The following is a 26,126-nucleotide window of genomic DNA, read 5'->3' on the forward strand; positions in this document are numbered from 1 at the left end:
AAAATGGTAATGTACATTAGCCTATTGCTATTGTCCAATGGAAGGGAAGCACTATCAAATCCCCCCCCGACCAGACAGAATTTCAGCAGACCATTTTTAACACAGCAATGACTCCAACATGGTGGCGGCATAGTAATGCGAGTCTATCAGATACAGCAATATTACTGGGGGATACACACTACATACGCTCACTAGCCTCAGCCTCACCTTGGTCTACCTCGCTGGTGGACAGTGAGAACATCACTGGGAGACGGACATTACATACACTGACTAGCCTCACCTTCCTTGTTGGTCCACCTCGCTGGTGGGCAGTTAGACAGTTAGCAGTTGGTCTTATTCATCCTCCTGCCCTTCATCTAAGCATGTAAACTTCCCTCACCTTCTCCACTCGTACAAGTGAAACACATGCTACCATCCCACTAACATCATCAGTGTCAATGCTGTGCTGAGAATCGCCCACTGCCCATATGATATCTGCTCAACAGTGGTTCTATGTTGGGCCCTTTCCATTGATACACATTGTGTCCAAACACACACACAGTTATTACCTGGCACTGTTGTTGTTGAGGCTTAGGGTAATCTCATTCACGCATTGAGGATGGCTCATCACCTGATTAAACCCTGACTGAGAGAAAATTCAAATGAGACAAGACATCATTTTCACTGATTTATAATACATGCCTTTTGATGAGATAAAAAAAACAGCTGGCTTTGTGGTTCATCGGTTTGACCTTGCTCCTTAATTACAGGCAGTCCTGCACTGAGGAAGAACAGCACATATCAAGGAATGTGAGAACAGTCCATCATTCGAATTCACTCCAGATCCTCTAGTCTTCCTTCCTCATAAATGATGGCCTCAGGCTGCCTAGAGTATGAGGTGTTCTTAGAAGGAGTTCAATGGGACACACTATGTGCCACTGTCCAGGTTAAGCTTCATCTTAGACTAAAAGGACTCGCAATGGTAAATTTTGACATTGACATTATAGTTTCGGCCTAGGCTAGGCTTAATCAGTGTCCACAAGGTTTGTAGACCCCTGCTCATTCTGCATTTCTTCAACAAATACTAACTGGAGAGTCTATCCCTTCATTTCTGCAGCAAAAGCCTCGTCTCTTCTGAGGTCTTGATGTTGGACGATTAGTTCTGGATCACGAATGCCACGAGTTCCTATCATCCCACAGGTTTTTAATGGAGCTCCGTCACTCCAGAGAACATAGCCTCACTGCTCCACAGTCCAATGCTGCAAGCTAAATACCCCTTTAGCCACTAGGCATTGGGCACGGTGACCTCAGGTGCATGTGCAACTGTTCCAGAGCGTCCCATTGTTCTGGCGGTGCTTTTCTATGGAGGTTAGTCAAGCAGTGTGCAAACTAAACACCAGTGTTAGCAATGGGTAAAACCTTAAAGTAGCTTATTTCACTAACTAGAAGCTGGATTATAGTGGAAATACTGTACTGATCATTGGTCAGCTATAACAATAGCACTACCTGTTTAATATTGAGTAGTTCCCCTTTGTGCAGCCACAACAGAGCTGACCATTCGAGGCATGGACTTCACAAGACCTCTAAAGGTGTCCTGTGGTCTCTGACACCAAGACTTTAGCAGCAAACTCCTTAAGGCCTGTACGTCATGAGGTTGGGCCTCCATAGACCACATTAAGGAGCCTAAGGTGCCCGCTGTTCTTTCTTGAACCATTTTTTGGTAGGTACTGACCACTGCATACCAGAACATGAACATAAACAAGTCCTGCCTGATGTTTTGGAGATGTTCTGACCCAGTCGTCTAGCCTATGCTTGCCCATTTTCCCTGCTTCTAACACACATCACCTTCATCATCATAGACTGTTCTTGCTCAAACTTTCCAGCGGTGTCAAAAGTAGCTCCTGTGTTGTACCTGGTAATTCATGATGGCCCGCAGACACATGATGCAGAGGTGTAGATGGTCCTTCTGGCTGACCAGCCGCAGGTTTCGCTGAACCTTCCTGTTGTGGAAAGAGTTCAGTCTTCAAACGTCACACATGTGGAGAGAAAGGAGTGCACACAAACACACCATTTATTCACCCCTGATCACTCCTGATCATACCAGCGTGATCAGGATGGGCTTTCGGGACAGGGTGGAAGTGCGGAGTTTCATATGAAAAATGGAAAATGAAGAAAATGGTGAAAAGGAGAATGAGGAATTAGAAACGCATTCAAAGATTGATTATATCTGGGGAATTCTCACAAATTACCAAAGTTGTGAACATCCTGGTTATGGGACCCAGTAATAATAACGCTGGGCCTTATTCACCAATCATTCAGTTTTTTTTTCAGTTTGACTCTGACAGTCACCAATCTTTACTTATTTGAGATTTCTTTCATTTATGAGGATAATGGGGATCCATCTGAACAATTCTGCACATAAATCTGTCAGAGCTGACAGATATTAGTGAACGAGGCCCACTGCATCTAAGGGAAGGGCTCAATTCAGACAGGACCACTATTAATGAGAGAGTCTGTCTCCTTGGCAATTTCCTAAATACTAGCACTCCCACAGGTCAAACTAATCCAGATCTACTGGGGCTAAAGGATACACTTACAATTCCAGTCCTGTCCTGCACTGTTTTACCTGCTCCAACACATCTGATTCAGCTGTCAAATTAAAAATGGATCATTATCTAATGATGTGACAGCACAGGAAATATATAATGGTAATAAGGATGGGCAATATTGCAATATTTTATCACATCATGATCTAGGAGATCATCAGTGCTTAAAGAACAGTGGAATCAGTGGAACAGTGGAAACAGTGCATCTAACCAGCTGCCACCTACCAGTCCGGCCAGCGGGTCCCCCCCCAACCTGCCACCACCCATAGCTCACCCGCCTGCCGCTGCTGCCTGTTTGGTGGCCGTGCTGAAACCTAGATGGACTCGTGTCTGTCTGACACTATTAATATCACCACTATCAACTTTCTGTTGTATCTGCTTTGGTAATTTTTATCATTAATGTTTAAAACAGTCTGGCCAGAGGAGGATGGGTCCCCCTTGTGAGTCTTGGTTCCTCCCAAGGTTTCTTCCTCCAGCTCTGAGGGAGTTTTTCCTTGCCACTGTCGCCGTTGGCTTGCTCACGGGGGTCTTTGACGCTTCATGTTATTCCTTCTTTCTTCTCTGTCTCTGTTCTTTATTAAGTACTAATTATGTAAAGCGGCTTTGTGACGACAACAGTTGTAAAAAGCGCTATACAAATAAATTTGACTTGACTTGACTTGACTTGAATAATCTGGTTGAAATGGAATAACAATCACTGTATTCAGTACGGGAGAGTCTCTGAATAGTAGTATTGTGAAAATGTCTTTAAATATTGTGATATAACATTTTTATCAGCACTAAACAGTGCTAAAATATTTTAGGGGCCAAGTTCTATACCACAAAACATGCAGGATTGGCAACCATAGACATAGGCCTTTGCATATGTACTCCGAAGTAAATTTTCCTCCATTTAAGAGTGTTCACTGTCTGGAAAGCACCTTTCCCAGGACAAGAACAATAATTAATAGCAGTTTATGCTCCAAAAACAGGTGAACTAGAATCACCATAGACTCATGAACTCAGCAAGTAGAGAATTTCCCCACTGTGGGACTAATAAAGGAATAAAAATAATCTTATCTTATCTTATCTTATCTTATCTTATCTTATCTTAAGTAGCTACTTTATTTCATTGTTTTTCAAATATCACTTGGATAATGAGCTGCTTTTTAATAGGTTAGTTCACTATTGGTTCACTGTGCCATAGCAAGCCACAATCACACCAATCAAAGCAAGTATGAGTCAAGTGCCTGTATTTTTACCAGCTGCTCATCTTAGTATGTGGTGTGCACTGTGTCATATGGCAGTGCATGCTGAATTTTTGTTGCACATATTGTTCAGTTTTTCATCTGTAAATCATGCAGGCCGTGTGTGAACGCTTTTCCAAACAAACATTAAAAACGCACCGTTCTACTAAAAGGACCCAGTTGCACATTACACTTGTGCATCTCACAGTCTCACACAGGTGCAGGAATGCAGCTTTTCCTGATGAAAGCAGTTTGAGGTGTGTGTGTAGATGTCTGCATGTGTGTGATTACTTTGACCCCCCCCCCTCCCCCCACACCCCCTTGAAAATCATGCTCACTAACACACGCAGGTATGAGGCTGTATTGGTTTATGGAATGTTTAATAGTAATACAAGGTGTTCTGCTGCATAAAGAATTCTGTGTGTGTGGGGGGGGGGCAATGCCTGTGAAGTCACAGTGTCTTTCTATGGATTAACTTATCATTTAGCCTCATCCTGATCCAGGTTTGTGATAAGACCAGCAGGACAGGGCATGGGTGTGCACACACACACACACACACACACACACACACACACACACACACACACAAACAAGCATCCTTGCAGATCTCAACACATATCTTACTGACCGTGAGGTTAAGGAGCGATTGGGGCATTTTGAATTGTGGGTAGGGGAGTTTGTGGCACTGGAGGTCAACTCTTCCACCGATTTCTCCTCGAAGCTGCTATTATCAGTGCTTTCCAGATCATACCTGCAGAGACAAACACACACTGTATAATCCCACTGGCCACTTCATTAGAAACACCTCCTTTTGTAACTTCATCTTGCCGGTGTACACTGGATATTAGGGTTGCAACGATATGAGGTGTTTCCGAAAATGTTACCTTTTTACAGTATTAGTGTACAGTATTTTACAAATTCTCCTGCCTTTACTCTTGTTTTTTTCTTGTTCTTATGATAATAATAACACTAACAATAATGCCAATAGTTTAAAATAATAATAATAATTATTATTATTATAATACACTGAGCCTTCAGGAATAAAGGCAGTTTTTTGGTTGAACCAAAGCATTACTATAGTTAAAATAATGTATTAATGAAAGTATATGTAAACTGTCTCCCTTTTAGGGAAAGAAAAAAGAAAACTACACTTGAGGTAGAGCTCATTTTAGCTATTTTGTTTATATATATATATATATATATATATATATATATATATATATATATATATATATATATATATTAGTGGTGTGAATCTATTATAAAAGTGCAATCTCATGAATCTCATGAATCTCTTCTTGGGTGCCTAATAAACTGTTTAGATGAATCCATCTTTTTTTCCTAATAATGTCTCAGTGTAGTTTTAAGCACTTTAGCCTCAAACTCAACGAAAAGCCCACACTCAGAAGAGAGATGGGGGTAAGAGAATGAGAGTTAGTTATGAGATTTAATCCATATTTCAGCATTTTAAAGCTCAGTAATAGCAATGCTGTGTTTACATAGCTAAGTAAAAGCGCTTATTTATATACAGTCATTAAAATATTTTGACCCCTCTGGTTTATAATGAACTCAGCCCATTCAATCAGCTCCACTGACCATATAGGAACATTCTGTACTTCTAATTCCAGACCATAGTCCATCTGTTTCTCTGCAGACTTTGTTATCTTCCTTTTACCCTGTTCTTCATTGGTCAGAACCCCAACCCCCAGAGAGAAGGTAGTATTTGGGTGGTGGGTCAATTTGATGAAGGACCAACTAGGTAGTAGTGTCTAATAGTGTGGACAGTGAGTAGCCGCAGTGTTTAAACACTCCAGCAGACCACCAGCATGTCAGTAGTATCACTGCAGTCCTGAGAATTACCCACCACCCAGATACTACCTAATCTGTGGGGTCCTGGCCGTTGAAGTACAGGGTGAAAGGAGACTAACAAAGTATGCAGAGAAACAGATGGACTACAATCTGGAATTATAGAACTCCACTATTCTCCTATATGTATATCTACAGCTCTGAAAAAAATGAAGAGACCACTTCATTTTTCATCTTAAATTTGCATTCTCTACATGTATGGCAGCAATTTATTTTTATTCCAGGCATTTCATCAAACAAAGCTGAGTTACCTGAAATTGCAGACTATGAATGGCATAAAGTCACCCCAGAGCTTTGTGAAAGACTAGTGGAGAGACTGCCAGGACATGAAAGCTGTGATCAAGCAATCAAGGTTATTTCACCACAGTGATTTTCCATGGTGATGCTCTCAAAGTTCAAATATTTGAATAACAAGTTTTTTGATTTTTTGTAATTATTAGAATCATTTCTTTGCATTATTTGAGCAGTTGTTTTTGAGCGGTTGTCATTTTTGCAAATAAATGCTCTAAACAGCAATATTTTGATTATGGAATTTATTTTACTATAAAATAATAAATATATAAATAGTAAAACCAAAGAAACTGATCATGTAGGGTGGTCTCTTAACTTCTTTCCAGAGCTGTGTAATGTAATAGCTTTGCAGGCAATTTACTAAACAGCTGTGCAGACACAATGAACAGATCACTGACGGACTGTTTGATGTACATACGGGACTGCCCTCTGGGCAAAGGACAGGTAATCGACAAGAACATCCAACCCTTTGTTCTCTTCATTGAGAAATTCTTGAGCCCAGCTAGAGGAAGAGACAGAGAGAGAGAGAGAGACATGAAGACGAGTGACACTCATCTGACATCATTTCCACTGTCATTACAAGCTGGTGATGACATTTCAAACATTTCTGAAAAGATCCTTATCCACCCCCGAGCAATCGCAATGACATTTCACTGGTCGCACCCAAACAGAGACAACTGCATTTAACCTCTGAACCTTCTACGGTCCTAACCACAAGAAACACGGAAACAAATTATTTACAAAAAATCTTCTTCCAGCCTTCCACGTAACTATTCAGAGAATTTGGCGCTACCAAGCTTACCAGTGGTTTTATAGAGAACGTGATTGATTCACACACTAATCTTGAGACCATTAAAAAATGCTACCATTTCCTCACATAAATCACATGAGGCACCATCATTGTCTCGAACTAGTGCTTGTACAGCTGAATGCACTCGAAGAACACTAACTGTACATGCTGCCATCATGTTATGGGGAGATGAAGGGCAGAGAATTCTACCCAGAAAAACAAGGTCTTCCAAATTAGAAATTAGAGTCAGTCTCATTACTTACACATAATTTTTTAATGGACATATCTTCAGGTTTTGCCATATTTGCATATTTCTAAAGTATCAATAAAATGAGGTGTGAGGATTTGCAACTTGTCCTGCCTGTCAGACCCTCGTTATCGCGCCCTCAGGTCGATCAGCCGCCGCCCACAGGCCCAAACAAGGACTTCCGCCTTAGTTACGTCACGTTCGTGTTCATGTGTGTTTGGTTCAGTTGAGTCAGTTCATGTTCATTTACGTTAATGTGTGTTTGGTTCAGTTCATTTGTGTTCCCGTGTGTTTTGGTTCTGTTGTAATCGTTCATTGTTGAGTTCATGTGTTTCACCTGGGACTGGGGGTACTTAAGGAGCCTGAACTCCATGGTTCGACACAGAGAATTGTTTCGTTTGAGGTTGCCCGAAAGGTTCCTGTACAATTAGAGGTGTGTTGAGGCCAGCTTCTGCTCTGTGTCCTCATTTAGGAGCAGGTCACTCTGCTATCCATGCTTTCTGTGAGGCTCACTCACTCACTGTCAGGATTCACTGGCTACCCACGTCCCAGCTAGGCGACCCTCGCTCACGGCAGCACACTGCAGTTCCAGGTTTGGTCGGCCTAGAGTTTTTGCTCAGTAACTGGTCCCCCAGCTCTCCCCCCTTTGTCGTTATAGTGCCGTATGAGCGCAGTTTATGATAACCCCTGTATAGCCCAGGTTCTGCCTGCAGGATTCCTTTATGGTCCCCAAACTTTCCCTTGGAGAAAATGTCAGAGAATAACTTTATCAATTTCTGATTTATCACCTTTTTGTCTTTAAACGCAGGTGGTTGCTGTCGTTTTTGCGTATCTTTAGATTCAAAAGGTGGTCAGCAGCCACTAAGCTACTGGGTGGGAACTGGAAAATTGAGCCCTGTTTGGTTTCACATAACAAGTGTTATGTGTATGTTCGCATGTGGTGGGGGTACGTCGGGATGTGTGTGCTCTTACCCAATGTGATTGGTCCTTAAAGATATCTCCAGCTCTCGCAGGACTTGTGTGGCCTCTTGGACACGCCTCTTGAACTGCCGAACAGATCAAGCTGAGCATTAACGCTCTCTTTTCCTCTCCTTCACCAACAAACACTTCCACATATACGTCTCAATCTGACACACACACAACAGTTCATTATCTTCTTCTGTCTGCCCCGTGCACTTTCTCACTCTACCACACACACATACCTTCCTGGAGCCTCCCTGCTCGATGAAGCTCTTCAGTTTCTGCAGGTACGCCGACGGAGGATTTTTCACCTGAAAGCGCTCCTGAGGAGAGAACGCATAGGGTGGAGTACTCAGTTTGATCAGATAGCAAATACAGTGAGTCTGATATCTATGACAGGACTTTCACACACTACACGACTTGTAGAGTCACTGTGCTGTTCAAACCACACAACTCCATCTCTTGTAATGGTGAATGTTTAAGTTGTTGTGGTTTGCCCACTACACGACTGTTCAACGACTGCAGGTCACACATTACACGACCGCTCCAGGAAAAATCACAGACGAGTCTCTGTGCTCTCCTTTTGTCACAAAAACAGGTGCAAGAAGTGACCAACCTGTAAATTCTGTTCTGTTAAGCTTATTAGATCTAATTTGGGATAAGATATAAAAAAAGTTAAAATAAATAAGAAATATCAGGATTTATTACTGTCTATTTATGTCTATCCAGAGTTGGTATCGGTATCAGGACTATCAGGATATTTGAAAATCTGGGATCAGTATTAGAAAGGAAAATTAGGGCATCCCTCAATAAAACCAATTGTCCAAAGTAGCTTAACTCCTGACAAGAGCTCAAATCACTCTTGTATATTACAGTAGTATGAAAATAAATAAAATATACTCTTTACTCTAAAATGACTTGCACAAGGATGACAAAAAGTTCTTTTAATATTTCAATTCCCCAGTTACAACTAGAGGCATTTCTGAAAAGCACTCTTATTTCACGGGCTTCTATCAAAGGCAAAAGTGGTCATTAAAAAAGTGAATGTACAATAGGGACAAAAACTATGTTTAAATGGCAAACCCCTGCTGATGAGTTTACAGAAAGCTACAGTACACACAACCATTACAAACGTTCAGCTGTTTGAAGTAAACCAATCAAACAAGACCAGTTTAAATAGCTCAACACAACTAAAAGAACAAGTGGGTTCTCCAAATTCAACACAGAATACCATTTTAATGACGACTGCAGTCTCAGAATGATTAAACCCCCAAGGACAAGCGTCTTCTGCGCTAAGTAGAGCTCCCTTTTACTGTTATAACCTCCTGCAAACATGATGCAGAGTAATCTTAGACTATTCATCATGAGCAGTGTCCTCTAGTTCTCAAATACTCTTAGATTTGCTGAGGCAACCGCCTTCTCCAAATCCCACCAAATATTTTCCATGGTGTTAAACTCAGGTGACTGTGATGACCACTCCAGAATCTTCCAGGACTTCTTCTGAAACCAAGCCTTGGTGGGAGAACTGTCCTGTTGGAAGGTCCAATGATGCCCAAGATTTCTTGTGTCATTGGGTTAGCAGTAAAGTACAGGCAAAGAGACCTTCAGAGTTTAGTCTGGGCCTTTCTGTTCAAACTGAAATGTCACCACCAAGTCTTGCTGCAGGTCTTTTGCAGTCACTCACCACTTGCCTCCTCAGGAATCTGGTGGCAGCTAATGAGAGCTTCCTTGTTCCTCCTCGTTCCAGGCAGTGAAGCCAATGTTTTACTTTAACCTTGAACTTGCGAACGATGCTTCCAACTGCCACTCCACATTTGGGCCAAAAGTTTGTGGACACGACTCTACTAGCCAGACGTATTACATAAGCTTTTAGACAAATGTTTTGGCATCCCATATTTTGGTAAAAGGTTTGTGGACACAGCTCTACTAGCCAAATGTACTGGATGAGCATTTGGGCAAAAGTTGTGGCAACCCACACTTTAACCAAACGTTTGTGAACACAGCTCTATTAGCCGAACATATTGGATGGGATTTTGGACCAATCATTATTTGGGCAAAATTACTGGCACCCCATCACAAACTCGCAGTTTCTGCAGTATCTACACTATATACAGCAAGTGTATAATTACAGGCTGTCGCCCACCTGTTGTCATACAATATTTATCAGTTACACTCTACAGCATTCAGCGTTGGCTAGTTTCTGACCACAGGCAGTAATAGTGGTGGTGGTATGGCAGTGTTAGTGGTGCTGTTATGAGTGTTTAAAATAGCTGTGTTGCTGGGTTTTCTGAACATGTCACTGCCATTGGTAGGTTGAGTGTGGTTCACAACCCAAAAACTGTAAAGTATAAGTGTGTAAATGTGTATATGTCCATGGTTCACAACCCAAAAACTGTAAAGTATAAGTGTGTAAATGTGTATATGTCCATAATTCTTTAATAACGAAGGTGCTACGGAGCATTCATTGAGCAAAGAAAAACGTTTAATTCCATAAAGAAACATTTTTGAAAGGAAATGCATTAGTAGGAAGCACATTTCAATTGGATTTTTCACGCAGAGGTTCTTCCTGATCACCAAAAATGGACTTTCTGAAACTAAAAGTAGTTATTCTAGCGTACTGCTCAAAGAACTCTTTGTAAAGCCTTTATTGCAGACGGAAACTGAAAAACAGAAAGAGATCAATCCCAGACCCCCCTCAAAGGAACGGGATGTACAATATTTATGAGACTCTGCAGACTCTGGTGTGTGTGTTGCTTACCTGGTCACAGACCAACTCCCACTTCTTTTCGTTGTCATACTGGCAGAGAAGTTCGACTTTGTCAGGGGGAAGGTTCATGGAGTTCTAGATATCACACAGAGAACAAGAAAGAAAATTGTTAATGAGAGTTAAAGGATTTTAACTACTCAACAGTTTTAAGGATAATAATAATAAATAATAAACAGGGATGATAATATAACGTTTGGTGTTGGGCACCAAAGCCACCAGAGCAGCTTTAATCTGCCTTAATATAGATTCTACATGTCCCTGGACCTGAACTAGAGGAATGAAACCACGTTCATCCAAACAGTGTTTCCTCAGCTGGTGTTTTGATCATGGTGGTGGAGAGCGCTGTCTATCTCTGTCAGTGTAAAATCTTACACAGGTGTCTAACTGGGTGACTGTCTTAGGCATTCAACCTATTCAGAAAGCCACTGTGCCATCAGTGTCGCTGTCTACAGTCAAGCCAGTTTTACAAAGCCATGGACTGAGAGTCTGCCATCCAGGACAGAAACCCCCTGCTTCAGACTCAACAACTTTAAGGTAAAGTTTACAAATGACCACAAGGACGAAAGAACATCCAGTCAACCAGCATGGTGGTGGTAGCATCATGCTCTGGGGCTGTTTTGCTGCCAGTGGAACTGGTACATTGCATAAAGTGGACAGAATAATGAAGGACTTCCCTTAATGAAGGACCTCACTTTACAAACTAGATGGTTAAAACCTATAAAAAAACACATTAATAGGATGAATATTAAACATTTTGAATGGCTTTCCTAAAGTCCTGACCTCTATCAAAATATGTGGACTGTGATCACGTCCATTCCAGGAAACCAACCAATTTAGTTAAACTCTCACAATTCTGCCAAGAAGAGTGGTCAACTATCCAACCAGGATTGTGACAGAAGTTTGTTGATGGCTACTGAAAGCATCTGTATGCATAATTATGACCCTGTGTTAATTTCAGGACCCCTCTCACCCCCTACTGGAATGCAGTTTTTCATTCGAATCAAGCAGAAAATCACCAAATTCTTTGCCAGTTTAATCCGTCTTCAAATTCTTGAGTGTAAATGAGGGGCTCCTGCTCGTTTGTAATGAAAACCTGAAGCCACTGGCCATTTGCAGATAAGATTGGTGACCTCAGGTCTAACTCACCAGGAACCTGCTGTGTGTGTTTGAGTGATTCATGTGTGATTCATGCGCTACTTGCTGCCACTGAGTCACAGGGACACTCTATAAGGCATTATTGTCCACTGTTTTGTGTGTGTTTGTGTGTGTGTGTGTGTGTGTGTGTGTGTGTGTGTGTGTGTGTGTTCGATTCCTCTAATGAAAACACTCATGCCATCCATGCATTATTTAGTGGGCTGTCATAGCAACAGGTCATGTTGCAAACACTGCTAATCTACAGGTTAAAAAGTGCATTCTAGGAGTGAGAGCATATATACACGCTGTGGGGAACGTGCTAAACTTTAGAGCCACACTCCTCCCAAAGCACACACACTAAGAATACTCCATTGTATGTGTGCATATGTGTATGCGTGTGTGCTTCAGCTCCTGATATCAAGTCTGCAACAGAATTAAATAAGTAAAAATACATTTTAAAAAAAATTATATATATAAATATATATATATATATATATATATATATATATATATATATATAAATTGTAATGAATGTGACTATGATGCTGTGTGTTAATAATTGGAATTTTGCAGTAAACCAGAATTCAATGTATTTATATTTATACATTATATATACATACAGACATATTTAAGACATACATTATTGGCCACAGACCCCTAACTGGAACACAAACCTAGAGGAGTGAGACCAACCAACCGACAACAGTTTAACAAAGGTTTCAGTCCAACTGTTACTTTCCAAGCAGTTAAAAGGAAAAGTGGCAAAAACGCAAGTATCCCAGGAGGTGCAGTATGGTCAAGATAGCTGCCTATTTCTCATATTGATGTTACAATAAAATCCACAGCATCCGGACCCCCTTCACGCAGCACTGCCATTTCTGCTTGGATAGCCCATCCCTTTAGATTTTAAGTAGTTATCCCAGGGTCCATTTGGGCAAACTGAGAAGTGCATTCTGTTTACAGGCTGTTTACAGGCTGTTTACAGTCCCAAGCATGTCTAGAATATTCTGCCAAGCGGGATATTTTCTGTCGCAAATTTGGTGTTTCCAGTTCCGAATGGGAGGACATATTCGCAAAATGTGGATACACTAACTGGAAAAGAGCATTTGAACAAGAGGGTGGCTTTCTTATACATGCCTCTAGTATTCCTCATGTTAGAGTGATTTTTGCATAGCAGGAATACCAGCATTCAACACTCAGAGACGGGTGAAAGTACCGTGCAGCTAATGGGTCAAACTCAACAGGAACTATGTTGAATGCATAGGGGAAGTTGTTCAGGGTCACTTTGACAAGGTGAAGCTTCCTGGACCCTCCTAAAGACATTGGAAGCCACGAAAAACCCCTGGACCAGATAGCATTCCTGTCAGAGTGCTCATAGACTGTGAGGAACAGCTAGCAGATGTTTTTTACAGACATCTTCAACATCTTCTGAATGTTGACAAGATGGTTGTTGTCTTCAGAAGAGTGTGAGGCAACCACGCCCCCCTGAACATCAATGGCTCTGTTGTGGAAATCGTCCAGAGAATCGTCCAAGTTCCTCTGTGTCCACATCACAGAGAACCTCATGTGGTCCTCCTGTACTCTCCATGTTCTACAGAGGGACTGTGGAGAGCATCCTAAGCAGCTGCATCATCGCCTGGTTTGGGAATTGCAATGCCTCAGACCACAAGACCCTACAGCGAACAGTGAGGACAGCTGAGAAGATCATAGGGGTCTCTCTCCCCTTTGTCACAGACCCACACGCTGCACCTGTAAGGACATCAGCATTGTGAAGCACCCAATTCATCCCTCACCTGGAGGTTTTTCACTGCTGCCGAAGGTACAGGAGCATACGTGCTGTCACTGCACGGTTCTGTAATAGCTTTGTCCCACAAGCAGTCAGACTTTAAAAGAACAGAGACTGAACTAAACCCCTCACCCCATGACCAATAGCATTTTAAATCTGTCCGCATCCAATTATATTATTTATATATTCTATACTTTACTACTATAATACCTGCTGTGTTTCATGTGTGTTGTATGCTGTCTGCATATATAGTCACAGCATGTTACATTTCTATGCACCTTCTATGTACCTTATTACCAATACATACCTGTTAAATATCTATGCACCTTACATTTATTACCTCTACTCAGAATTGAGTTATATTTATTGTATTTATTGTATTGTCTTGCATGTTGCACTTTCTGCAGGCTGTCCTGTACTGTATTGTTTTTGTCTGAACTGTATTGTTTTTGTTCCATATTGCACCTTTGTGCTGGAATAAAAAAAGGTAATTTCATTTCACTAAGTACTTGTACAGAGCTGAAATGACAATAAAAGCCTCTTGACTCTTCACCTGACTCTTAACTTGGATGCGGTAATTGTGTTCCTGCCCACTTGTCAACATTAAAATATGCACCTGATAACAAACCCAATTTAGTAATTTTATACTCGCCCAGACAAATAATTTCAATGCCCACCCAAAGATGACATCCTAGCAAAGCCTTTTTATCACCTTACACCAACAGTCGGAGATGAAGGGAGCATGCTGCAACTCTTTCAGGCATTGGAAATTTGTCTGCGACGGTGAAAACAGCTGAAATGGTGCAAGGCCAGTTTAGGTCCCGCACTCAAGACTTGACACAGACTCACATTCAGAGACTCTACTCAGATTTGATTCAGACTCACATTTGACTCAGACTCACTCTCATACCTGCACCCACACTTGACTCAGACTCACACTTAGACCTGCACCCACACTTGACTCAGACTCACTCTTAGACCTGCACCCACACTTGACTCAGACTCACTCTCAGACCTGCACCCACACTTGACTCAGACTCACACCCAGACACTTGAGACTCAACTCAGACTCGCAGTCAGAGATTTGACACTAGACTCGGTTTTATAACCTAGATATTAGAGACTTTGCTTTGACTCAGGTCAAGTGACTTGTGATCTTGTGATGGCATACATCATACCAGCAGTGTTTTTCTTGGGCCTGCACTATTCTTGGGCCTATAGTTATGTGTGTGATGTCGAAGTTGAGACTATGTGTACTTACTGTCTTGAATCAAAACACAGGTTTCCCTTTCACCTTATCTTTAAAGTGCAGATCAACTGTACAGGTCAGCCCTGATGAGTAAGAGGTCTGACGCAAACTAAATGCTACAAACTAGTTTTTAGTGGCTGTGACAGATGGGGCTTTTGGACATGAGCATGACATTTACTTTTGTGTTTTGACATTCTTAAAATATTTCATGATAGCCTCTGCTATTCTCTAGGTGTAGCAACACAATGTACCAAAATGATCACAGACTGATAAACTGGAACAGTGTCCAATACCAATAATCCAGCCAGTAGGATGTCACCATTGTATTCGTTTTATGGACGACTGATTTTGCCTGCTGTAGTTTTATAAAATTTCAATAAACCTACATGGCATTACAAAAAAATGTGAGCTGCTATAGCAGCTGAATATCTTCAGAGACTCAGTGCACCTCGGCCAAGACCTTTTTTAGAGCAAACACCAGTTTTTGCCTCAAGCCGTGAGTTTTCTTAACCAGCCTTTCTCTAAATTCATAATGAACCTCCTCAGCACCCACACACTGTCAATTAAAGATGCAAGCACAGTACCCAACATAGCATATATAGCATCTATAGGAAACACTGTATTAGTACTCTTAAGCCACTTTTATTTATTCAAACTTATTCATTTGCTTGCAAACAAATGGGTTTACTGTGTTTTGTCCCATGGTATGCCGCCTGTGGTATTACGCTGAAAGAGTGTAAAATGGTGTCCATAAACTATTCAAATAAAGCTTCAAGTAAAATGGATAAATGAAAAACACAGCTCTGTCCACATGGTATTCCTGCTTTGCTCACAATGAATGATGGGAAGAAGCAAATAAGAAGACGGATGGAATGGATGGATGGAGGTCAGATTATGTCTCGTTTTTTTATATTTATGGCCCAAAAGAACTATTTTTAAGTATATCTTTAACTACAAGGCACAGAATCTTTACTGATTATTAACAGCACATTAAAGCAGCCTTATGCAATAATTGGCATTTCTCGCTCCTAGGCTCCCCCTACACTCAGAACTTGCAATTCACTCTGTGAACCACCACTAAACGATGCATTCCTGGACAAGCTCAGAGATTACAGAACCCTTACAAAAAGTAAAAAGAAGTATGTGGACTGAGGCAGGAGGGTATCATTACAGGATTTAACATAAATATGATTCAATATTGTTGTGTTGTCCAGCCCACTTCCACAAAGTGCAGTTTCTGGCAGGCAGAGCACAGAAAATACAGCAGGGATGCTGCTGGGCAATGTGACAATATTTGATCGTATTGTGATATGAAGTGTTATCGTGATACACAAAAGGCTCTTCTAAGTAGATCGAGGATATTGTTAGTGCTTAATAAACACTGATCAGCTGATCAGCTGCAGGTTTCATTACTAACAGTGTAATTAGACTGGTTTAATTAGATGAACAGCAAATGCTGAATAGAAACCGCTGTATGCAGTCTGTGAGAGTATCTGAATAGTAGTTTTTAGGAATCTGATGCTACTGATCTATTTAGGCTGTTATTACATGTATTGTGTATCATGAAAATGTCTTTAAATATTGTGATATAGTATTTTTACCATATCGCCCAGTCCAATGCTATTATCTTTAGTACAGGTCAGTGGAGCATCAACATGATTTTAGAGCTGTTATTTTAAGGTCAAGATGCTACATAATGCTGCTTTAAAACCTTGCTCTGGGCTAGACCGGCCTTCCTCTCCTCCCATCGCTCAAAACTTTAGACATACAAGACTCCAACTGACACTTAGGATTGTCAGTTCTGAGGAACGAGAAGATTTAAGAGAAGGAAGTATTTGTGAGCCTTCACAAACTTCAACCTTTAGCAAACCAATAAACACAAGAAAACAAATATTATAAGAGAGTATTTGGGTGGGAGTTCAGTTTTAGAGCACCTCAATGCTCCAGTTATACTTTCCTCTTTTTGAATTCAGACTCAAGTGGTGTCATGTAGGGTTGGAACAAACCTCTATGAAAATGACATCCCTAATCAAGTAGCAGCAGAGGTCAAACAAACAAATATCTGTGAGCTGGTTTTAGAGAATGAAGCTGGACAGGAACAGCCCTGCCATTTGTGCTGTCAATAACACCAACATGAAATAAGAAAAATACCCTGTCTATGGCTTAATTTCAGGGTATGCAACCCATGCAAACTTTACAGGTCCACTATACATAAGTTATCATACACTACTTATCAGACACCCTCTGCCTCATTCATCATTGATCAGTTTCTGACCACAGTACAAGTGGCATGGCAAAGGGGGGCTACATAAAGGCCAACATGACCAATAACATGTAGATTACTCACACTTTAAACACACTGGATTAAAACACACTTGCAGACATCCACATACACTTGGAAACACACATTCCCCTGAGCACGGTCTCATTAGCATCGTGCTGTGGCCTATATTACACATTAGGTCTGTGGGAGGAGAGCTGCTGATCTGCAGTAATGCACCCTCAGGACAACACACACACACATTTAACTCTCTCTCTCTCTCTCTCTCCCTCTCTCTCTTATCCACATTGAAGGCCCATAGCGCAACATCCACTCTACCATGCCACCGATCTCCACACATGCTCATTTAAGTTTTTTTAGGTATCTCAATACCACTAATAATAGTTCGGCTCCTTTTCTTTAGTTGGAAATGAGGGTAGGCAACAGGAGACAGGAGCTCAAGGACAAATACTTCCTCTATGCCGTGCTGCTCATCTTGTCCATCTCTTTTTCTCGCCCTGTTGTTCTCTTATAAGTTATAATGTATAAAGACTGTAAAGTAGCATAAGTGAAGTCAGTGACACTGAAGGTTAGTGCCTCATCAATAATAACTTAGGTACATTCTAGAGATGCCTTGGAATGCATTGCTGTTAGTGTAGCTACCTTCATAGTTCTTACACAGAGCATAGGTCATATCAACAGTGCTCTTTCAGCTCCCTTCCTGTGCACTGCTGCCACAACTTTGACACTGGAGTTTTCCTTTCCCTTTCCTTTTGCCCATGGCGTCCTTCACAATTGACTCCTAGGTGTAGCAACACACCGCCCCTCAAGATAGCCATAAATCTTCCACGATCCAGCCTCTAGGTACCCACTGCTATGATGCCATTTTGATGTGATTGCAGGTTGCCACCCAGAACAGGCTATGATGTGATGAGTGGATATAATATACACTGTTGTCCATAAATGAGGGCTTGTGTCTGTGATATTGGAGATGGAGAGAAATGGGCAGAGGGGATAGTGAGATGGAGAGAGGTGGCATGGTAACACAGTTAGCTTCTCTCATTGATCATTTTCTGTGTGCAGCTGATGATAGAGCTGGATAAATAATGACTAATCCATACACAGAGATCAGAGCTGCAGGGCTGAGGACTGTATTTACTGCTCTACACACACACACACACACACACACACACACATACTCAGACAGAATTTATATTCCTGCCTTTATGAAGAATTCCCAGTGATTTCTATAATAAAAGGACAATTCCCTTTTTTTTTCCTGCAAAACAGCGATCGTTCAGAGTGGTTTGGTATTATGTGGTCCAAAGCTAAAGTGGTCTCAAGCTAAAGGCAGTTGGACTCGACAACGACCCATCCCAATTACCAAAGTACCAATGCTCCATGGACATTGATGTCTACCCAGGAACGTCCAGCTAACTGAGACTCAAATCACACATGTTTAGAGGATCAAGCCAAGTCAAGTGAACGGTCTCAGGAGTTTTTTCAGGCACAGTCATTTGACCAAACAACAGCAGTTTCCTGATTTGTGTTTTGCGGCATTCCCACTGAAAGCCAGCGCTACCACTCAAACAGTCTTTTTGCCATTTAGTGGGTGTGACTGCAATGACTCCTATCGCTGGTAATGTCATTTGCATACTCTCTATAGTGAGAATGGCATGGCACAAGAACTGCGAAACACTGTGTAACTCGAGTCATATGTCCCTCCCTCCTGCATGCTTCTTTCACTTTCAGTGATGGTTCTGCATCTCTCAGCTTGTCCAGAAATGCATGTGTAAAGCATATCCTGTGGGGGTGGCTCAAATCATGAATTACACTGCTTGGGTGTAGGGGGAGCCCAGGAGCAAGAAATACCATTTCTTCATAAGGCTGCTTTAAATCCATCTATAGAGTAGAGGCACATGCAGAATGTTAAAAGGTAAAGCAATCCCCAAATAAAAGGTCTTGTTCAGATGTACCACTATTTTAACATCATCAGCATTACATATCAAACTCAGAAAACTCAAAAAAATCAAAGCGTCACTGGTGGCTTTAGACAGTAAATAAAAAGCACCTTCATTGTCATTACACTTGACCAATACAAATAAAGTCTTCTCTCTGCATATCACAGCTTAGAAAGCTGAGATCAGCCATGCTACTGTGCCACTGGAGCAAGGAAGGCTAAGCGCCTTGACCAAGGGCAGCAGAAGCTTAGCCAACCCAGGTATCAAACCCACAACCTTGTAACTGATAACCCAGTGCACTAACCCCTGAGCCACTACAGTGTATAGAAACATTTAAGTAGGTCTTTCTCCATCAGAGCTGGTCGGAAAGAGATCCTGTCTCCTTAAACCTCACACTTCTTTTAATTGTGGTGCACCTCTCTTTTGTGTACTATTTAGTGTGCAACGGCCACAGATTTGTATTTTCTGAGAGAGACATGAAAGAAGACTGTCGGCATTAAATGTATTAAATGCACTAAGAAGGTGTAATTAGGTGTAATATTCAGTAACTACAGGGACTTCTGAACAAACTGGTGGGGCTATTCATCTTTGGTTATAATAATTTGTAATTTTCGCCTGCCGGCTGCCCATAGCCTGTTTAAGGGCTTTTTTTACGGGTTTCCAAATAAAACTTCACAGTGGAATAAGAGCGGTGCTGTAATACTGCTGTATGATAAAATTATATTAAATAATTTAAACTTTCAAACTTGCAGACATGTAATTTTCAGTTCCCTGAACTCACCAGGCCTTCTCTGGAAACCTAGAAGGCCCTCTGGGTTCCTCCACTGCCAGAATCAGGCTTAGATTTCGCTACAGTTCACTGGTATTGAACATAGTCCAAGCTGTTCAGTCAGGATAAAATTTGCATAGGCTAATGCTGTAGTTCTGATGCTGCCTCGCGAACCTCAGCAGACTGCACTGTCAACAATATGTCTATTTGTCAAAGTATTGCAGGACGAGTGAGTTTCTAGTGGGTTGCATTTTTTCTGAATCTATTTGCATGTCATGTCATGGATATCATGGAGTATTACTTTTTGTGTGTAGCAGCCATTAGGCATTTAGGCACCCCTTTGATTCTCCCATTCTAGAGGAGCTCTACCACCCAGCTCCTGGAAATGGTTTACATGCACTTCTGAAGTATCCATTGTTTTGTCTGATAAATGTTTTATATGCCTACTCTGCAAGACACTAAACTAAACGAATAGCACCTGTAAAAGAGGAAATTACCCCAGCACCCCATGTATATTTAATCCCATCCGACAGGCCATGTTCATAAAAGAGAGAGACAAGAGCATAGTATAGAGAAAAGTTCAAGTTGGGGTCAATATAGGCCATAATCCTGCTTCTCAAGAAAGAGAAAACGAGTACATCTGGACAAATAGCAGCTATAATTCTAAAATTCCAAAAACTAGCTAAGACACATCCTCTGTACTGTCTTACTGTGCCAAAACTATGCAATCATATTTTGCAGAATCCCCACAATCACCACTGGGAACTGAAAACTTCCCTCGATAGTGCTCTCCTGTTTGACTCCATTAAGTGATTGGCTCATTTGGATAATGAAACACCTGTCTCTTTTAGCTTGCCTAGAGACTCTTTGCCAATTTCTAATAAGATCCTATTGATTATTAAGCATGCACATGCATGTGTAAGCACAGTGTTCATTGCATGCACGCTGCAGTTGTAAAACATAAAGTCAAGCTCATTTGGGTGTGTGTGTGTACAATATCACACCACTGCAGCAGCGTACAACACTGAGTGTCGTGGTACTAGAACCAATCCGTTGGCATCTATACCTTGCCACATAACCCTGCCTGTCCCTTGTTTTGGATGAGTCTGCTGCACTCAGATGTGATCCTTTTCACTTTTGCTATGAGCTGCCACAGAATGGAAAACAGCCTACAGCTTACTGGTAGAGCATTTGTTTAGGCCACCACCAGAAGCAGACCTGCACTGTTTATAGGCCAAATGAGATGGCAGGGTTGATCTCCTGTCATGTAATCCATTCAGTCATATCTATAGTCAGTACCTTCTGGCATGATGTTTTCTGTCATGGGGCTTTGCAAATATACATCATTGCTTTCTGATCAAAACCTTGTATCTCCAAAATGACTGTTTAAAAAGTAAAAGTATTTGTCACTGTACAGTGAAATGTGTCCTCTGCATTTGACACACCTGTGATAGTGAACACACACAGCGGTTGACAGGCAACTCCAGCACCCAGGGAGGAGAAAGAGTGAAAGGCCTTGCTCAAAGGCCCAACAGGGGTGCCTTGCTGAGCACAGGTATTGAACCCACAACCCTGTCATCAACAGCCTGGCGCACTAACCACTGAGCCACCACGGCCCGATTACCCATGCAACAGGAGAAGGAAGAATAAGTCCAGTTTTAATGGGAGTCAGTGTAACTAGATTGTATTCCTAGTTTTTTAGGATTGGTCTATTTATAGTGGGGTTTGACTTCTATTCAAGTACATTTCCTAGAGAAGAAAAGCCTATAGTATTTCTTTTGTTGTTGTTTTTCTTTGCATTACATAGCTCACTTTTCCTTCTACCATGCTTTAATGTGTTGTTTTTATTCAAATGTTTATGCAAATCCATATCCAGGTAAAATTAAACTGCCCACACTTATGCTAATTTGTCTTTGTATGAGGACCAGCGCCACTCATTGGTCACATCATCACACACCCTTAAACCAGAAAACAAAACAAACAAAATAATATATATAAAATATATATATATATATATACCAACCAGGACTAGATGTCAATGTCTGGTCCCCAAACATGGGTGTGTATAAAAAATAAATAATTTAATCTAGTCCTGGTTGGTTGTCATGCCTGCCCCTGTTGTCATGTATTCCTTTGTTTGGTTTTTGCCATGTGCTTCCTTATACTTATATAGACACTTGTTAGTGTCTGTATAAGTACCCCTTTGTTTCATTCGTCCCTTGTCTGGGCTTGTGTGTGTGGTGCATTGTGCTTGTTCATGTTCATGTCAGTTCCACGCTTTGTTGAGTTGGCCGGTTTATGGGATTCTTGTGTTGTTTATTTGGTAAGCTTTGTTTTTGTGAGCAGGCAGTGTGTACTGTCAGCCACCAGCAGGGGGCCCGGCCAGCAAAGTATGAAAGCTAGTGGAGCTGGAGCAAAGAACGCCAAGCCCCAGAATCCCCAGCGGTAATCAACGCTGACCAGACCCACCTGTGTGGCATGGTATAAATACACCCAGCCAAACACAATTCCCCATCGCACCTTTGTAGAGGGGCGAACGGTAACAGTGGGTTTAAATTGTAAACAGTGGCTAGATAGTTAAGTTCAGTTGTCTTTTGTTTGAGTAAACACCACTTCCTTTGTTTGTTTTCCTGCCCTTTTTCTATATTGCTTATAAACAATGTTTATGCTGCCTCCTCTCACAGCTGTGGTATTGCAGTGGAAGTGAACTGGACTCCCATTACCAGGGTTGGGAGTTCAAGGTTGGGAATCTCACCAAGCACACACCATAAAATACCCCACAGAAATGGGGTAGTTTCATATAATAAAGTTGACCTGCTCTTAAGTCCAAACCTCACACTGCACCGTAACAGTTTCTGTTTGTTGTGTTTTAGTTTTATGCATTAAAAGATCCTGCAAGTTTGTCCACCTCTGTCTTGTGACAAACAGTGACATTGGTCTTCCTATACTCGCTGTCAGGCCTTTGCAACTGATAAAATGGTGCTTTAAAATCCTTTACACTGACCTACAGATAAAAAAGGTACAGTCCCTTCTTGCCTGATGGTAATAGTCAAAGCCAGTTCCATACCAGGAGTGCTTTGAGATTTGAGTAGAGCTTGGCTTGTCCCACCATCCATTAAGACGCATAGGTCTACCTCTGACTTCTCTGACCTAGCACCAAGATGGTGAAGTGAACTTACTCCAAACAGCTCTGTGTTAGGTGTCCAACCAGTCTGCAAACGCAGACTGCAGACCATCATTTCTATAAGCAAAAATGTTTAACATTCAGACACAGTGCAGATATCTACAGTAACTGTGGAGTATGGTGCATTTTTTTTTCTATGGAACTCTGACTGTTATACTGACTGACTGTATAAAGGGTGCACATTTTTTTGTCACTGTACAGCAAAATGTGTCCTCCACATTTAACCCATCTGGTAGTGAACACACACACAGGTGGGCAGCCAACTCCAGCACCCGGGGAGCAGAGAGGGTAAAGGGCCTTGCTCAAGGGCCCAACAGTGGCAGCTTGCCGAGCCCGGGAATCGAACCCACAACCCTGTTATTGAATCCCGGCACTCTAACCGCTGAGCCACCACTGCCCCGTCAAAGTTTTGGGCTGTCAGAAGTGGGATTCGAACCCCTGCCTCCAGGGGAGACTGTATTTGGCCGGACCTATCTCTAGAGGTATCTCTGGACTCGTGCACAGATATTTTTTAAGCACTTATAAATATAAATGTAAATCTAAGAGCATGGTAGCACCGGTGGGTTGTCCTTACATGAGTGCATCAACCACAGCAGTGATGCTGAGCAGCAGCAGATAGGCAGTCACTGTAATGCTCCAAAGTGCTCCTATGTGGTTGGTGCACATGATAATATAGCCAGTGTGTATTTGGCCGTGTGTATCATTGATCAAACCACAGAAAGTTGCTAATAGTACACTACAGACCAGTATTTATACTTACTACAGGCAACTGACCTACTGTACATAATAGCTCTAATAGTATAATGGCACTCACTGTACCTATACAATTTGTGGCAGTAGTTTGTTTTCCTAGTGGTCAGTTTGAAACTACTGAAGCACTCATTTTGTTGCACTATTGTGTAACAAAAATGGTGGGGAAATATGTCATTCACATGGATTAACATACAGTATACATGGATACAGTAAAGATTTTGTCAGGCCCTCGTTATCGTGTTCATGTGTGTTTGGTTCAGTTGAGTTCATGAGTTCAGTTGAGTTCATGTTCATTTACATTTATGTGTGTTTGGTTCCGTTCATTTGTGTTCATGTGTGTTTTGGTTCTGTTGTAATCGTTCATGGTTTGGTTCATGTGTTTCACCTGGGACTGGGGGTACTTAAGGAGCCTGAACTCCATGGTTCAATGCCAAAAATTTGAACCTGTTTGCATGTCAAATTTGAACGTTTGGAACCTAGAGGTCGCCTGAGAGGACTGTATAATTAGAGGTGTATTGAGGTCAACCCTGCTATCCAAGTTTTCTGCAAGGCTCGCTCGCTCACTGTCAAGATTCACTGGCTATCCACATCCCAGCTAGGTGACCCAGGTTTGGTCAGCCTAGCCGTTTTTGCTTAGTAGCTGGTTCCCCAGCTCTGCCTCCTTCTGTCGTTACAGAGCCGTTCGAGCGCGATAACCCCTGTTTAGCCCAGGCTCTGCCTGCAGGATTTCTTTCGGGTTCCCTTTTGGTTTTCCCCCCAGCGCTAGCCGCTTGCGCCAGCTCAGCTCCTAGTCCCAGGTTTGTTTGGTTTCGCCCTCTTGTTTGTCACATTTCTGTTGCGTTTATGTTTGTACCCCTTCATTACATCTTTTGCCTCGTTTTACCCTTTTATGTTTCCTTGGTTTTTTGTTAATAAACAGCTTGCTTTGACTCTATCTCTGCGAGTGTTCATCCCTCTGTGTCTGGCCTAGCACGCCATGACAGATTTACATTAACATGGAACATTGTGCTCAAAATTTTGTGTGAATATCAAATCATAAACAGCCTGAACACTCACTACTACACTACTACTAAATCAGTGTCACTGCCGGGAAGGATCCACCAGCCAAATAATATCTGCTCAATGGGCCTGTGGTCAGAAAGTGCCATATTAGGAAACAATAAGGTAGGTGGAGCTCATAAAACGAGTGGGCATCGAAGGTCAGCCTGATCAGAATGAAATGATGTGTATAATTTTTTAACTACAGCGAAACCACAGAAGAACCACTTTTTGTTTCATAAGGAACCATTTTTATATGTTTATGCAAATGGTTTGTGAGTGTGAAGAATCTTTTGAAAGCTTGGTCTGACAAGTTCTTTACCAATGTAAAGGTTCTCCACAAACCCAGTTCTTCACGGATTCAAACGTGGTTCTTCTATGGCATCCCTCAAAGAACCTTTTGCAGCATCTTTATTCATAAAAGATTTGGATGCTTTACGTCGATGGAATGGAATCTGGTTTGGTGAATGGGATCAATGTTGTCAGTGAAAATATTATGAGCCATGCAGAGCAGCGAGTCGGCTTGATTTATGTGTCATGGTTAGCGCTGGGACTGGCTGAATTGATTAGTATGGAAAGCAGCACAGAAAAAGCCCTGCAGTAACTGGATGTGAAGGCTCATATCTACCCCTACCTAACCAGCATCAACCAACTGCAGTCTAACTGCACGGCAGTCGTGCGAAAGCAACAATGTCATTGAGGGTATGATGTATACAATGCAAATGTAGCCACTGACTATACAAATTGACCAATGAACCTACAGGGATCTTCCGGGTTTTATACCAATTGTTGATGATGGTTGTTTCTCTCTGCCATGGATGGATTTCAAAAAATGGAAAATGGGATGTATGAAATCTATCTAAATTAATCAGAAAACAATGTCTCTGGCATCAGGCAGTGTATTTGCTACCATTTCATGCAATGATGTTCTGTGATTTAGCTTTTAGCGGCTTTAAACTCTTCAGAATTCTGCTTCCCATTGCCTGAAAAAGTGGGCCGGAGTGTGCTGGTACTCATCGTTATGCAGTACCCACACTTGACATGGTATGGACCATACCGGGAGTTTTTTGTTAGTTTGTTTTTGTATAACAACACTGCTCATAAGCTGTTTCAGGATCTGGACAATTCATAATGACTCTATATAGACTGCATTACCCAGGGGGGAACTACATGACGCTCACCTGCTCTGGTTCTCTCGACAAGTCTAGAACAAGACAAGTAAGGCTAACCAAGTAAGGCCAGTCAAGTCGAGTAACGCTA

At 41.7% G+C, this 26,126-nt stretch overlaps 1 protein-coding gene across 1 annotated transcript in view; it reads right to left on the reverse strand.

Moving 5' to 3' along the window:
* Nucleotides 1–26,126, reverse strand: part of fmnl1b (formin-like 1b) — a 65,375-nt gene that overhangs the window by 34,226 nt on the left and 5,023 nt on the right. Inside the window, exons 2-8 of the mRNA XM_072678924.1 lie at nucleotides 10,724–10,807; nucleotides 8,208–8,288; nucleotides 7,978–8,051; nucleotides 6,387–6,470; nucleotides 4,440–4,562; nucleotides 1,892–2,000; nucleotides 549–625 (exon numbers count right to left, since the gene is read on the reverse strand). Coding sequence (XP_072535025.1) covers nucleotides 549–625; nucleotides 1,892–2,000; nucleotides 4,440–4,562; nucleotides 6,387–6,470; nucleotides 7,978–8,051; nucleotides 8,208–8,288; nucleotides 10,724–10,807 — 632 coding nt within the window. The remainder of the gene's footprint in view (nucleotides 1–548; nucleotides 626–1,891; nucleotides 2,001–4,439; nucleotides 4,563–6,386; nucleotides 6,471–7,977; nucleotides 8,052–8,207; nucleotides 8,289–10,723; nucleotides 10,808–26,126) is intronic.

The sequence above is a fragment of the Salminus brasiliensis genome, chromosome 5 (genome assembly GCF_030463535.1).
Source record: "Salminus brasiliensis chromosome 5, fSalBra1.hap2, whole genome shotgun sequence".
NCBI lineage: Eukaryota > Metazoa > Chordata > Actinopteri > Characiformes > Bryconidae > Salminus > Salminus brasiliensis.